We start from the raw sequence: 16,021 nt of genomic DNA, 5'->3' as shown, positions 1-16,021 counted from the left end.
TTTTTAATACATTTTGATACAAATTCTGTTCTTTTACAGTGTTTTCTTACTTCTGGTTTCTGCAGTGTAAATAATTATTATTATTGTGTTATTTGCGCTATTGCGTTCCATGATATAACGAAATATAAGAATTTGATTTTTTAACCACTTAATCCATTTTATGGAAGAAAAATGGTACATTTAATACAAAATAAAAATGAAACAATTTTAAGGCTACTTCTCTTGAACTTACGATCGAGATACTTTTGGAAAATACAAAGTTTTGCATTCCTAATTTTCGTTCTAAAAAGATATAATTGGTATCATTGAATAAATATTTCTTAAAAAGAACGAAAAGTTAGGCATCAGAACTTTCCTAAATTCGTTCATAAGAAGTAGTTTTATCTAGCACAAGATGTATATACGAAGCAAAATATATACGTATACACGCGGTAGTCACAACTGCAACGTGTAAACATAGTTTAAACGTAATACACAAGCACTGTGTATCCTACGGCACACTGTGTATCCCTTACTTTGTGTATACGTAAATGCTATACTGTGTCTACATTGTGAGTCGGACGTTTAACCTTTGTGCATACGTGTTGAACTACAATGTGTAAACGTAGCATATTTACATCGAGGGAATTGTGTCACCCTGTGTCTACATTTAATAATGTAAACACATCGTAAATGTGATTTGATGTGCTGTATGGGAAAAATCTGAGAAGCCAGATAAACAGAGCAACGGCCATGTCAGGATGTCTGAGGCAAATAGTGTGGACAAACCCCATCCCCATGCGGACAGACAGCAAAATATAGCATCAGACCAATAATGACTTATGGCATCGAAATCCGAGAGGAAATAAACAAGACCAAAAGCATGTTAAGAGTAGCTGAAATGAAGAACTTAAGAATCATAATGGGGAAGACTAGAAGGGACAGAATTAGAAACAAAAATATCAGACAACAATGTGGAATACAGGACGTAGTGAGATGGGGTAGACAAAGAAAAAGACAATGGTTCGCGCACGTAAAACGCATGGAGAAAAACAGGCTACCTACCACGCATAGCTCTTGAAGGAAAACCCATGGGTACGAGACAGCCGGAAAGACCTCTAAAAAGATTGAAAGACAGTTGGCAGTCCATCTCCCAAGAACTCCTACAGAGGCAACCTTAAAAATAACAGATCTAGTAGATCTCAAATAAACAGAAGAAGTTTTTTGGTAATAGTTTTTCTTGGGTCCAAACAGGTTCATCAATGCCTCTCATAGGCCCAGAACCCTTCTGCTGTGTTGCAAAAGCAGACACAAGAATGGCTACAAAACAATGGGTGGCGAAAAAATCTCTAAAATTGTGGAGAAATTCACCAGGGCAGAGATTGGCAAGAATGGCCGACCTGAAAGGCAAAGATAAAAAGAAAGGGGTATATTAACAGAACATTCTCTTAATGGGACCTAAAGCTGATGGGATTTATATGCACATATGCACATTTTGTTCCAAACGGGATTCAATGTCAACGAGTGTCAATCTGAAGAAGAAATGATGAAGAATAATGAATACATTTTATGTCTGCGCGACAGCCTGGCAAATATCCGGTTCTTTATACTAGCCAGTGATAGGTCATTCAAAAGGAGCTATATGAGTCTTCAAGTTGCTGGCCTTTTTGAAAAGGATAGTACTGGAGAATGTAACCTAGAAATCAGAAGAGGACTAAAATATATCTGAAAAGGTCATAGAGGAACAAGCTGATAGCCACCTCAAAAATCTATAACCTATAGTATCACTGTAGCTAAATAATTGTATAAAAGTCCACCCTGCGTTTCACGATCTATTGTTAAAATAAATAAACGTTCGTGAGGCCATTTATATACTATATTTTATTAATAAAATAATAATTTTTGTGTGGTTAAAGGAAATAATAAATAACAACTGGTTAAAGGGAAAATTGTGGCATTAGTAGTCATAGTAGAAATTATTAAGAGTATATTTCACTAGTCCGAAAAAGTAGCAAAATAAGCGTTCGGCATTTAACGTTTTATGTAAAACTGGCTAGGTATTTTTACACAAATGAACAAGGAGATTAAAGATAAAGGATTAATACTATATCCGTATTTAAGCACATTTTTAACAACTTCTTTATTTTTAAGATTTTGATGGTCCAACATCAACAAAATATTCCTTATGTTTGGACTAAATTGTCTCGAAACATAATATAAAATTGCGTTACAATACGGAAATAGATTGAGGTTTTGTGATTACAGTGATATATACTTTATATGGTATTTGTCTCGAATTGAGATGGCAAGATCAAACTTCCTAAAATTGCGGAACCTACTGTGCGATAAACGTCTCAACATCCATATAAAAGACAACTTCGTCAAGTGCTACGTACTTTCCACATTTCTCTACGGGGTTGAGTCGTGGACACTCAAAGTAAGCGCAATGAATAAGTTAGAAGTATTTGAGATGTGGGTATATCGCAGAATGCTGAGAATACCATGGACTGACCGTGTCTCGAATGAACGAGTTCTAAACCAAATGAACAAGGACCGAGAACTCCTTGACATAATAAAAAAGAGGGCCATATCATGAGACGTAGCAAGTATGAATTCCTTCAGCTCATCATCGAGGGTAAAATTGAGGGAAAGCGCGGACCCGGACGACGGCAATGCTCCTGGCTGAAGAACATCAGAGATTGGACAGGCCTGGACTCACATACTTTGCTGAGAAGAGCAAAAAATAGAGAGGAATTTGCCATGGTTGTTACCGATCTTCACTGAATGGAGAAGGCACTTTAAGAAGAAGATGGTTTTGTAATAAATTGTTCGCTATTTTATGACAAATGCTGAAGCTCTGCAAACCTTAATCAAACCTTAATGAAATCACGTGTGTTTGGAATTTTGGATGTAGCTTAACACGATAGGATCGAGCTAAGCCTTAGGCAGATTTCTGAAATATAATATATATTTCCTTCGGTCACACACCCCCTTTACACGACCCCTGAGAGCGACTCGAACAGTACAGCGTAACGTTTTATAAATACGTTTTAAATTAAAAAATGCATATTTTCAATTTCATAGTAGTTGTTATACCTTAAACCAGGACGGCATGCGGCATAGAAATTTCAAATTAACATTATTGAAAATACCCCGGATAAATTTTGAAATAAATCTTATAGCCTCTTAGCACACTTTTATGCGAAAAAAAAAACCACTCCTCAAATCAGGTTCACTCTTTATTTTGTACGAAAAACATGAATTTATAAAGTATTACTAAACCGAAAGGGAGGGTAAAGAAATATGAAATATAAAATAATATACGTGAAATACTTGGACGTTTATTAGGTAATAGAAGAAACAGGAATAGGGTTGGCACTAGTCCCGGTTTCGCTAGAGTAGTTCCGGAATTTTATGTTACCTCCCTGCCGCCAGATATTCTAAACCGGAACCCGGAATATTAGTCTAGAAACGTTTCAGCATTGAATAAAAAAATAATAAGAGAAAAGAAACTAATGGACATGAGAAAGAAGAGAAGTAAACAAAAAAAAGTGTCGACGATTTTTTTAAAGTTCGGTAAATAATAATTATAAGAGTAAAATAATTAAGAATTAGATAACTTAGATTAAATATGGATATACCGTGCTGGCAACTCATACTTTTGGGTCGGTATTTACATGTGTGGAAATAAATTGCCTAGGTATCCTATTAAGTCGGAGTGAGAGAAATGCGACGGTGTACTGTTGCGGCGTTGCCACATTTCTCTGGTACGCCTTTCGCTATCAAGTAACGTAAAATCACGATCGCAAACGGCTTATTTTTAAAAGACTTTTTTCGAAAAGATAACTAGATAAAATCATTATACAGGGTGTTTCAAAACAAATACGAAAAATATCAGGGGGTGATTCCTTGTTCAAAATAAAGGGTAGTTTGCTTTATAAACGTTGGGTCAAAAGTCAACCATTAGGGAGATATCGCGGTACAAAGATGGCGGAAAAATAATGTTTTTATTTTTTATCTTGAAAACGAAAAATGATTTTATGGAAAATTTTATGGAAGCATTACTGTTATGAAAACATACTTTCTGGTAATTTTCTCACTTTTTTAAAATGAGTGGAAGGGGTTGAAATAAACTACCCCTATCATTCTTGTTAACGAAATTTAAAAAAAATCTTATCAAACACATGCAAAAAAATTAATTTGGATAGCTTGGTTTGTTTAGATACTTTTTCATCTCTTGTGTTTCTTTGATAAAACTCGCCGATTTGAAATTAAAAAATAAAATGTAAAGCATTACATGTCAGGATAAAAAACATTTTTAGATAAAGAATCTAGTGATAATAACACTAATAATAAGAATCTAGATAATAACGTATTGCAGTAGAGTAATGTAAATAAAATAATATTAGAAACATCCTAAAAAGTGACAGCGGCCCACTAGATTTTTCCTAAAAAAATTAGAGCAGCCCACTAGATTCTTTATCTAAAAGTGTCTTTTGTCCTGACATGTAATGCTTTACATTTTATTTTTTATTTTAAATCGGTGAGTTTTATCAAAAAAAACACAAGAGATAAAAAAGTTTCTAAACAAACCAAGCTATCCAAATTAAGCTATCCAAATTAATTTTTGCATGTGTTTGATAACATTTTTCTTTAAATTTCGATAACAAGAATGATAGGGGTAGTTTATTTCAACCCCTTCCACTCATTTTAAAAAAGTGAAAAGTGAAAAAAAAAATAAAAACATTATTTTTCCGCCATATTTGTACCGCGATATCTCCCTAATGGTTGACTTTTGACCCAACGTTTATGAAGCAAACTACCGTTTATTTTGAACAAGAAATCGTTCCCTGAAGTTTTTCCAATTTATTTTGAAACACCCGGTATATGTCTGGGCATCTGAAAAAAATCGCGACAATTTAAAAACTCAACTTTTTAACACATACATAACACGCGATAACTCAAGAACCACTTTAGATATTGAAACTTTTTTTTATTTTGAAGTTCGGATCTTTTACAAGATGTTTAAATGAGAAAAATTCGATAGGCTTGTTTTCTTTCCATTCAAAATTTTAAAAAACCCCGTCCATTTACTTTGCGTAGTAATTTTCAGCAATCGTGTAACTTTCTGTAAAGATTTTCACATACTGTCTGCGAAGAAAATATAGCAGAGAGATTAAGAGAGTGTTTGAGAAAAAAATACAATCAATTATTTCTAATGAATTTCGAGATATCGATTTTCGAGTTCAGAGTTCTAATAGCGCGACCACTGTCGAACACCAACTCAATTTAACAAAAGTGCAAGTGCTTCTAACTTGCACTTAAAAATTTACAATCTATAGGGAAAATTACAACGACTTAATAAATAAACAAATGAAGTATCACGAGAGACGTAATTAAATTGTTAAGCTGAACGCATGATGTACAACCCTCCCTACAATTTTAAGTACTGATTAAGTAGTTAAAATTCTAGAGTATTTCTAGGGAGGTTTAAGTACTGACCTGTCGACAGCGACGAATCTGCTATATCTCCTTTAGTGTTGCACAAGAGTCTTGAAAAAGTCTTGCAAATTCAAGACAAGACTTTCAAAATTTCTTGTCTTGAATTTCAAGATAAGACAAGACTTTAATATGTAAGAAATTTCAAGAGTCTTGCAAGATTTCTTGAATTCAAGATTTCTTGAAAGTTAGAAATTATACATTTTACAAAATTATTACATTTTTTAAGTGATAATTAGGTCTTTGCGCAAGTTATGCCGGGGAGTTATAAATCTTAAACTATCTACTTCTTATAAACCTGTTGACATCTACCATGAACTTAGCCTTAATTATGTTACCCAACTTCAATTCAATTCAATTCAAAATGTCTTTATTAAGTATATAAACAATTGTATACAAATTAAAATAACAACGATGGCGACGTTCACATTTGTGCTCTTCCACGCAACCATCAACTTCCAAACTTCACTGATATACAAATTATGATTATGAAAATGTTCTATAAACGCACATTAAAATTGCGTTGTGATTGTGACGATGAATAAGACTGTGATTATGATTACGACTTATGCAAATGTTGTATAAACCCGGCATTACAAGTGTTCATTTTTTTCTATCATAGCCAATGTTTTAGAGTTGAGAATAAAATAAAATAAAGTCGAAGCAACAAACCGTATATTGGTAATTGGTGTTATACACAAAATTATATTGGTGTAATGATATTATAAAAAACTAACGGTAGTTGAAACTAATGGTGGGTTCGTGGAGCACTATTTGCGCTATTTGGTAGGTACTACTTTTCATGCACGAAATTGCTCCGCGAACAAAATGTAGTATCAAATAGTCCAAATAGTACACTCTAGCATGACCTTTTCGTACACCCTGTGTCCAAACTTAAATCTTCACATTCATTGTCAGTGTTTGTTTGCTCACTATTACTTGTGTGCTATTACTAACCGTTAATTCACTCCCACTGTCTTGGAAGGCTTCGGACTCGGTTTCACTATCGACACTTATTTATACTGCTCATATTTCATATTAAAACTTTTTTTGGGAGTAATACTTAAATAACTTAACGCACAAGGTTAGGTACGAAATAATACCCCAAAACCCATAAATCGAACTTAACCTTACTTATTCTTATTCAACTTTTATTTGGTTATGGCTCCTGTTTCGTCAGATTTTTCCGTTAAGATTTTTTTTTGCGAAAATTAGCATCGTTGTTCATTTTTCCGTATTACATTTTGTATACGACGCTTTCTATGAAATAAAATACAGAAATATTATAACCTTTTTGTTAGATTGTAAAATAATTCAAGACAAGAAATTTCAAGAGTCTTGCAAGATAAGACAAGACTTTGCCATTCAAGAAATCTGCAAGACAAGACTGAAAATTTCTTGTCTTGAATTTCAAGACAAGACAAGAAATTGATTTTCAAGACAATTCTTGTCTTGTGCAACACTAATCTCCTTCATATACGTGTCTTAACAATGTGCAGTTTCTCGGTCGGCTGGTTGACCGCGACGAATGTGCTATATCCCCTGACACGTCTCTTAGCAATGTGCACAGTCTTGTCTTTTTTTGTCAATTTCTTGTCTTGAATTTCAAGACAAGACAAGAAATTGAGAGATTTTCAAGACAAGAATTCTTGTCTTGTGCAACACTAATCTCCTTCCTATACGTGTCTTAACAATGTGCAGTTTCTCGGCCGGCTGGTTGAACGCGACGAATATGCTATATCCCCTTAAACGTCTCTTAGCAATGTGCACAGTTCCTCGATTTATTTCATACGTTTGGCAACATTTTAAAAACCATTGGTAAATTTGGGGCAATTTTTTAAATACCATTAACGACATTTTATATTTAAAAAATTAATAAGCTAGTTTCTTAAAGTATTATGAATAGAAATACAGCATCTGGTATATAATGTTTTTCGGAAAAAAAATCCGCTGTATGTTAGGTATCTCTCGTTTCTTTTTTAAAACATAAGCATCAGGTGAATTAATTTTGTAATTATTATCTAATTTTATCCTAGACTCTACGTTAATGAAAATATCGATTTTCCGCTTCAATAATGTTTTGCTTGAAATAAAGTACTTTTAAAGGTATGTTGGAAAATCTATGGCTGGCCTATTGGAAAACTTTAATTAAATTTCATAAACACAGCGCTAATTATTTTAATTTGTTATCTAATCAGCTCGAATAACAAACCGATTATATTGTTAACATTTTTTCACCTATTTAGTTAAGAATAATTAATAAATTCAACATATTCATTGAACTGATACGAGAGAAATTTAAATAAGTTAATTTAAATAAAATAAGGTGACAAGAATATTAAAATTCTCTACACTATATTATATAAACCTCGCTTCATATATTAAATAATAGAAAAGTTAAAGATCCTAACATTTGGAGGTGTCTAAATATCTGCTGGGGGTTCACCAGACCGAATATTGTAAGTTGAATAGGCATTTAAAGCTAATGGGATTAACGGACCAAACCATGCGCAGGTTCTGCCAATTTGAAAAAGAAATGACAGAACACATTTTATGTAGGTATAAAAGCCTGACAAATGGACGGTTCTCGGTGATAGGCAATGATAGACCACTGCCAGAGAGCTATATGGAGGGATCAGTCTTCAAATTCCTAGACTTTTTGAAAAGGCTAGACACAATTTGAAAAGACAAGACACAATAGATCTGAAGTAGGCGCAGGCTGATCGACTAAACCACCTCCACGAATCTAAACTAATGACCAGAATGAAATAAACATCTATCTGACGACCGGTTTTGGTGATTTAACTCCACCATCAGACCATTAGTCCTCTTTTGGTGGATATTTACATTTCAGAGACTCCACGTAGAAATAGCATTCATTGATGAATAAAAAAAAGGACTTCTAAATGACGAGATCTCGATGTTCTCGCCAAATCTGGCGACAAACACACTGCGAGTATCGTCCAGCTAGAATGTAGAATGTATGTAGAATGTTTAGGAGGGGAGTTAATCACCGCGACCTTATAGATCTATTGTGTGTTCCCCTTTCTTGAATTATAACGAGTTATAACTCATCATACAGTCTCAGGGCGTTAAGAAAAGCCAGTATCTGAGACGGCTCGACAGAGGCCAGCTCTCCATCCTCGACATCAGACGTACCAAGGTTCATGGCACGAATGGTCGTCGTCTCGGTGCACTCAGTGATAAGGTGTTCTGGTGTTTCCCCATTTTCCCCACAAAATCTGCATTCGCCGTTGTTTCTCAGTTTCAGCCTACTGAGGTGTTCGTTGAGGAGACAGTGTTCTGTTAGAAACCCCGTGACAATCCGAAGATTGTTTTTACTTAAATCAAGGAAAACCTTTGATTTTTCTCGGTCATAAGTTCTAAGGAACTTTTTCGAGTGTCTTAGACCGTTGGAGGACACCCATTCCAAGTTACGGATGGAGTCTTCCAGATTCTTCAGTTCCGCTTTCAGTTGGTTCCCGTTTGGAAAACAGAACGGTTCTGGTCCAGTTAGTGGAGTGTTCGCTCCTTTTCTAGCTAGATCATTTGCTTTTTCATCCCTTGGTGAGCAGGCACCCAGAGTAGGAGAACTTTATTTTCTTTGGCTAATTTGTTGAGCTTCTCCAGGCATTCTTTGACCAACTTCGAATTGATGGTTACTGAGTTGATCGCGTTAAGTGCTGCTTGACTATCGGATAGGATGGCAATTTCCTGTTTTCGATAGTTCCTATCTAAGATAAATTGTACGCATCTTTCGATAGCGCAAATTTCTGCCTGAAGGATACTGGGGTAGGTGCCCATTGGTTCGGAGTATTCAGTTTTCGGCCCAAATACTCCTATCCCTGTCCCGCTACTGTACTTTCTGTCCATTTGGTTTTCAGATGGCTCAAAAACGTCATAAGGCGTTGAAGCTGGAATGGGAGGGCTGCTATGGAAGTCACTATTTTCCAGGCAGAAAAAACGGCAATCCATTATTCTTCTTTATGTGCCCTGTCCTCGAAGAACGTTGGCTATCATCAATGACACTTGAATTTTGTTCACGGCTCTTCTAAACAGCGTGTTGGTATTTACTCCGTACCATTCCCGCACGCTCTTGAGCCGAAACGTCCTTCTTCCAGCTGAGCGCCTCCCTTCTATTTTGCCTTGCATGATGTTCTGCAATAGCTGGTACTTTACCTGTCTCATAAGATGTCCAAAGTATTCCAGTTTTCTGGTCTTGTGTTTTTTATAATATATAATGATCTTATGTTTTTTATAACCACAGTACTCGTATTTGGCATCTCCAATACTCTGATATTACTTATTTTGTCCACCCATGATATTCTTCTCCTGTAACACCACATTTCGAAGGCTTCTATTTTTTCATCTCGCTCTTATTCAACGTTCAAGACTCTATTCCATAAAGCAAGGTCGAAAATACATAACACTTTAATAACCGTAGTCTCAGAGGCAGTTGTACGTTCCTTAATGAAAAAAATCCTTTATTGTCACAAAATTTTACAATTTGTAGACAAAGGTAAAGTACAGCTGGTTCCAATAAAATTGAATACGATTTAAAACATATTTTTATTATTTCGGGCAGTATATTCTATGATACCAGTCCCCCATTTCTCTACTCATGTCATACTGACGTTCTGACACAATGACCTCAATGTCACAATAACCTTAACATGTCAAAATACTTGACACATAAATCGTATTCATTTTTTTTGGAACCAGCTGTACATAAAATACAAACAAAGTAATAAAGTAACAAAACAAGTAAACAAATAAAAGAGAATACAAAACAAGTACACAAATTACATTGTCAGTCTTATTGTTTAAAATAAACATTTATAAATGTCAAAGTCAACAGTTACAGATGTCAAAGAATAAGAAAATAAAAATAGGATTCAAAAATATTTAGTAAGTTTATAGTAAATATAGTAATATCAAATATTAGACCAGTGTTTACAAGATCAAATTCGATTATCAAAATATAAGTCATTTACGGCGTAGAAAGCCTTGTCTAGTAAATAAGACTTTAATGCTTTGCGAAATGAAGAAAATGATGTTAAGGATTCTATTTCAAATGGCAGGTGATTGTGCATTTTTTTCGAGTTGTATAATATTGAACTTTTAACTAACTCTGAGCGTGGGGTAGGTAGATAAAGATCTTGCTCCACGTTCCTGAGTGGATAAGTGTGAGGTGGCCTTTCTTGAGAAGCTGATACATGCTTACGTGTTAGGCAAACGGATTCAAATATAAATAAGGAAGGAAGAGTTAATATTTTTAATATTTTTAAAAAATCATGGCAATGACTTCTGCTGTTTAGTCCCAGTGAATATCGAACAGCTCTCTTCTGGAGCTTGAAAATACGGTCAAATTGAGTCGCACAACACGTACCCCAGAATGGAAAGGCACACCTGAGGTACGACTCAAAAACTGCATAATAAACAGTTCTAGCCACTGACAAGTTATAAGCTCTTTTGAAATAGATCTTAATGCAAAACAGGCAGAGCTTAATTTTTTCGACAAAGCGTCGATATGCATGTCCCATTTTAGAGAATTGTCCAGCAATCATTGTGTAGATTGTGTAGAAGAAATAACAAAGTAGCAAAGTACCCTTCAGTTGCCATCTTTAAAGACCAAGCAGCACTAAAGGCACACTGTTTCACAGAGGTAAATTCTGAACTAGTGTTGGATTGTGTGTGCACTCTAAATATATTGGGTAAACGTAGCAATGTTACACTAGCCTGAGTAGGCGGGAACGATGCTAACAAAAACAGTCCAGGGCAACGAAAAGGCAGATTAAATTGCCAAACAAGGCTCATCAATGACATTCATAAGTCCAGAACTCTTCTACGGCACTGCAAAAGCAGTTAGAAGAATGACCACAAGACAGCAGATGACCAACCACTCTTTAGAATGGTGAAAAATTCGCCAGACTAACTACAATTAATTTAAAGTGAAGCAGAATTTAGCTTACCTGCCAAGTGCCCTCCGCAGCAACCTTAGTGGCGTTACTGCTAGGGTAGAGCGGCAAAGCCAGAGCGCAGAATGTCGCCAAGAAGAACAGCACCACGTAGCATACCCACAGCAGGTACGCGTCCTGCATGAACCGAGTGTGTAGAAACCCCAGCAGTAAGGCGAAGAGTATGCAATGGGCTGCGTGGTAGACGTTCTGGATGGTAGCAGTCTGCGAGTACACCTGAAAATAAAGGTTTAAGATTTAGTAGAATCCACAGAAAAAAATGTGTGAATGATATTATAGATATTTTAAAAACTTAATACCAATAGAATGATACGATGAGTAGATAAATAGTGCCAAAATTTGTTAAAAACTGTTTCAAAATTATTAATATAATTGTTTCTAAATGCGATCAGTAAATAACCTTAATACTAAAGGGCTTTCGAACTTCCATTACCTTTTTTAATTTAACTTTCACAATGTTCACACAGGTTATTAGATTGAGTATTTTGAAAATTAGCTAATCTAGCCTAACCTAATCAAAATAAAATTTTCAAAATACGGTTTTAGGTAGCCCTGAAAAAGTGGCTATGGGAATGAGCAATTAGTTTTTTTCGATTTTCTGATGATTTCGAAATTTTTGACACTTTTTTGATAGCATGTTGGCGAACATCCCAAAGCGCAACTTCAACCATATTCGTATCTATTACCAAAGTTTATAGAATAACTATTACAGTGTCCGAGATACCAATGCTCGTACTCCGAAACTGTAGCATCCTGTATACCAGAACTATATATATTCACCTGTAAGAATTACCCAGTGAGCATTTTATTCCTTTAAGGGAACGGTGTTTCGGTGACGTCGTTGTTACGTTACCAGGCCCTTCTTGTGCCTAATATGAAGCAATAAAATGCAGATACGCAACTGTTCCCTAACGTTCCCTAAATGTGACAAAACTTTGCTCACTGGGTAGGCAACACTTGATAACAGTCAGTGATACATCTGACTAAAACGACGAATAAAGACACTAAAACTTCGACATACTTTTAGAATCAATATAATGAATCCTTCAGTAATCAATACTAAATAACCCTCTTAAAAATAAGAAAATGACTGATTTTGTAATGTTGGTTAGTGAATTTGATCATATACGGTTAGTTGTTATATCCAGAACATGTTATTTTTTGAAAAAGTAACAAATAATAGAGGTTTTCGATTATGGCAAATAATAATATAATAAACTGCATCACACCTGTCTATTTTCCAAATATTGAAAAAAAAAATGGAAAATATTTAGTAGGTTTTACTTTGCTACGATTATATTGAGTACTCCTAATAGGTAATGGAACTATATCCCAAGAATTTCTTTATAATGACAAGTTTGAGAACAACAGAACTCCATTAAGCCCTTTGGGCATCCTTCCCTATTCCCTAGGAAACGTAAAACTACAGTCGTCATCCAGTATTAACTTGTCGGAGACAGTGATAAAGCTTACAAAGTAGAAACTGTGATTTTTTTTAGTTAGAAATATCATGATTCATTCTGAAATATGTGACAGCTTTATTATTTCATTGTTTTTACGGAAACTACATGAAACGTACAAAAAAATCCTGAGAATTTCTCATAATATTTCTTATTATTTTAATTTTATGCCAGTTTTGACGGTTATTTGGAATTACTTCCTATTTATTTGATGTATCTTATTGTAAACATACACATAAATCATCATTTGATTGTAAACGATTGTAAAGAAAAAAATTGTAATTTTTTATGTGTTGCTGTTAGTTCCCTAGCGACCGACTTTCTATAGGAAAATCATTTGCAACGATATTTTTCTTTTGTACTGGCGATTTACCTATAAATTTTATTTTCCTAAAGGTCCTGTTATTAACGACCAGAGTTACTGATATAATTATCACAATTATTTGATGCGTGATACTGTAGTTAATAACAAATAATATCAAGTTAAGTTGTTGAATATTTTATTTTCTAGACTTAATAGTAACTTTGCTTGCACTTCTTAACGCAGAAGTTTGAATTCTGGATCCAACTTTAAATACATGTTTTCCAATGGTACCTGAGAGCAGTGATGAGCGATATCGTGATTTTTTAATATCAGTAGTTTAAAAGCCTGATGTAATCACGACTTCCTGGTATATAAAAAGACAAGGGAAGTGTCCCAATCTAAGCAGGAACCAGATTAGATTAGATTTTCTTCGAGATGGTTATCGGCCTGATCCACTGCAACCTTTCCAGATCTATTGTGGTCCTCTTCTGATCCTTAGGTAATATTCTAAAGTACTTTTCTGACAATGGCCTGTCATTGCCTATTTCCGAGAATCGCACATTTGCCAGGCTGTCGCACCGACATAAAATGTGTTCTATCGTTTCTTCTTCAGATAGGCAGAACCTGCACAGGGCTTCAACCGTCAATTCCGTTAACTTTAGATACCTATTCAGCTTGAAATGCCCTGTTAGTAGAACCTAGCATTAAGGAGCTAGTCATGAGCTGCTCATGAACTCTTTGTTTCAGTCTGTACCCGCCATTAGTTAATCGAATCTGTTGATGATGTTGAAACCTACTTAAGAGTTTCAAAACCACTCAAATATATCCTGGTTGTTATTTTAGCAAAATATTAAGTTATATTTCCTTATGCTCCTATAATATACTATTTTTTTTTCATAATGCTTAAAGATAATAAATTAATCAATTATAAATTTCTGGTGAAAAAAAGTCGAACAAAAGCGAAAAATCGGATAAAAGAGCGTTGTTTTCAATTTGGTTTTTGTTTTTCGGATGCAGCGTGCGCTTGTTTTGTTCTATTTTCCATAGTTTGCTGGATCAATTCCGGCGTCAACGGTCTCGTACACAAACACGTCGAAAAAGGGCCGGATTGTAAGCTCTCGAAATTTAATTAGGAAACTAGTTGAACAACGGAGCCGAACATTAAATGCTGATTTTATTTCGCTTTCCTTCCAGTATTTTCTTGCTTAGAGAATCAATTACGAGATTTGCTAGTGATTTAATATGCCACGTTTATTGGATAATAAAAGCTTGATTTTGGGTTTTCCTTGTCTTAATTGTTAAGAGTGCTTTAATTTTCATTGATAAGGCTTTTTCGGTCTTGCAGTCAGGTTTATAAGTTGCTCCACCCTCTCCAATCGTTCCTCATAGTTAAGGGTCGTGACTTCTATGAGAATAATTTTTGTTTAAAAAGACCTTTCCAGGCTACTTTGTTTTCAGCTCGATGGATGCTGAGTATGGGTAGACCTTTTGTTTATCTGACTTGGTCGATCCATCTTGTTGGGGACCGACCTCTACATCTTGTTCCTTGGGCATCACCAGTTATAATAATTTAATCATCAAAGTACCCGAGGATGCGTTTCAGACACATAGCCGACAGTCGGGTGCTTATGTTAAGCTCATTTATTATTGACAGATTGGTTCTTCAAGATGTCCAAGATATTCTCAGCATACGTCCGTACCACCACATTTCAAAACTGTCTATCATGCGCATTTTCGATGATTTGATGATTCGATGATTCCACACCATAAAGAAATATTCAAATTCAGCAAATTCTTTTTTGTATTAGTTGTTATTATTCGGCTCTGCCATATTCTTGTAAGGCGCGTTGCGGCAGTTTTTGCTAACTGTATTCTGCGTCTAATTTCTATTTTACAACTGCCATCGCCATCCAAGTAAATAACCAACCAAGTTGTAACCAACAAAGCAAATGACAGCTGGTACACTAAATTCTCTGCACTTTTCTATCAGTTGTCGCACATTGGTTATTCGTTCACGGGTACCTGTACCTTTGACAAATCCTGCTTGGTGTTTAGGTATTTGGGATTCGAGGTAATATTTCAAACGTGAGTGTTCTATAGTTCTTACACTTTTTGGTTGAATTTTTCTTATGTAGATCTTATGAGAACTGAAGTTGTCCATTCTTTGGGCCATTTACATGTGCTCCAGATATTGTTGCAGATGTTACAGATTTTTGTGATTGCCTCATTACCTATATTTTTCAAAAGTTCGCTAGTTATTTCATCTGAGCCTGGAGTCTTATGGTTTCTAAGTTTGCGGATAGCTTTTATGATTTCACTGTTCATGTTTCAAAGTTTTGAAGTTGCTTCACAATGACATGAAATTTTACAAATGGGGTTGCGCTGGTCTTTAGTATTAACAGGTTTTATTAATGTCGCTTAAAATACTTCCTAAAGTTGTCGAAACAATCAAAGCTGTTTTAATTCGTACTTCCTAAAGTTGGTTAAATTCGCAGAATTAATAACCCATTTAAGTAAAGTATGTTGACTTGAACACAAATTTCTGTAGTTTACAAAAATGCTACTGTGGATCTTCAACCTGTGGTCTTCTTGTTACATCGAGAGGATTTTTACAGAATTATGGCTAAATAAAAATTATAAATAACAATTAAAATTTTGTACTTATGAATTGTACCTTTTTGTACAGTGCGTAACAACATTGGTTTAAGGACCTTAGAAGCTCTTAAAATTCTTAGTAAAAAATTCAGCCTCGTGTTTAAAAAAAGAATATTGATGATGGCAGCTCAAAGACCAAACGTTCG

General features: G+C 34.9%; 1 protein-coding gene across 5 annotated transcripts in view; it reads right to left on the bottom strand.

Annotated features, from left to right (window-relative positions):
* The window catches only part of LOC115880233 (Ca(2+)/calmodulin-responsive adenylate cyclase-like), a 549,269-nt gene that overhangs the window by 190,401 nt on the left and 342,847 nt on the right, over positions 1–16,021 (bottom strand). For all 5 annotated transcript variants that reach the window (XM_030897392.1, XM_030897391.1, XM_030897393.1 and 2 more), the window contains exon 3: positions 11,451–11,672. In XM_030897392.1, the coding sequence (XP_030753252.1) occupies positions 11,451–11,672 (222 nt within the window). The remainder of the gene's footprint in view (positions 1–11,450; positions 11,673–16,021) is intronic.

The sequence above is a fragment of the Sitophilus oryzae genome, unplaced genomic scaffold, assembly GCF_002938485.1.
Source record: "Sitophilus oryzae breed Bouriz unplaced genomic scaffold, Soryzae_2.0 scaffold_1620_pilon_pilon, whole genome shotgun sequence".
NCBI classification, from domain to species: Eukaryota; Metazoa; Arthropoda; class Insecta; order Coleoptera; family Curculionidae; genus Sitophilus; species Sitophilus oryzae.
Note: the sequence above shows the minus strand (reverse complement) of the source record. Positions and strands in the feature narration are given on the sequence as shown.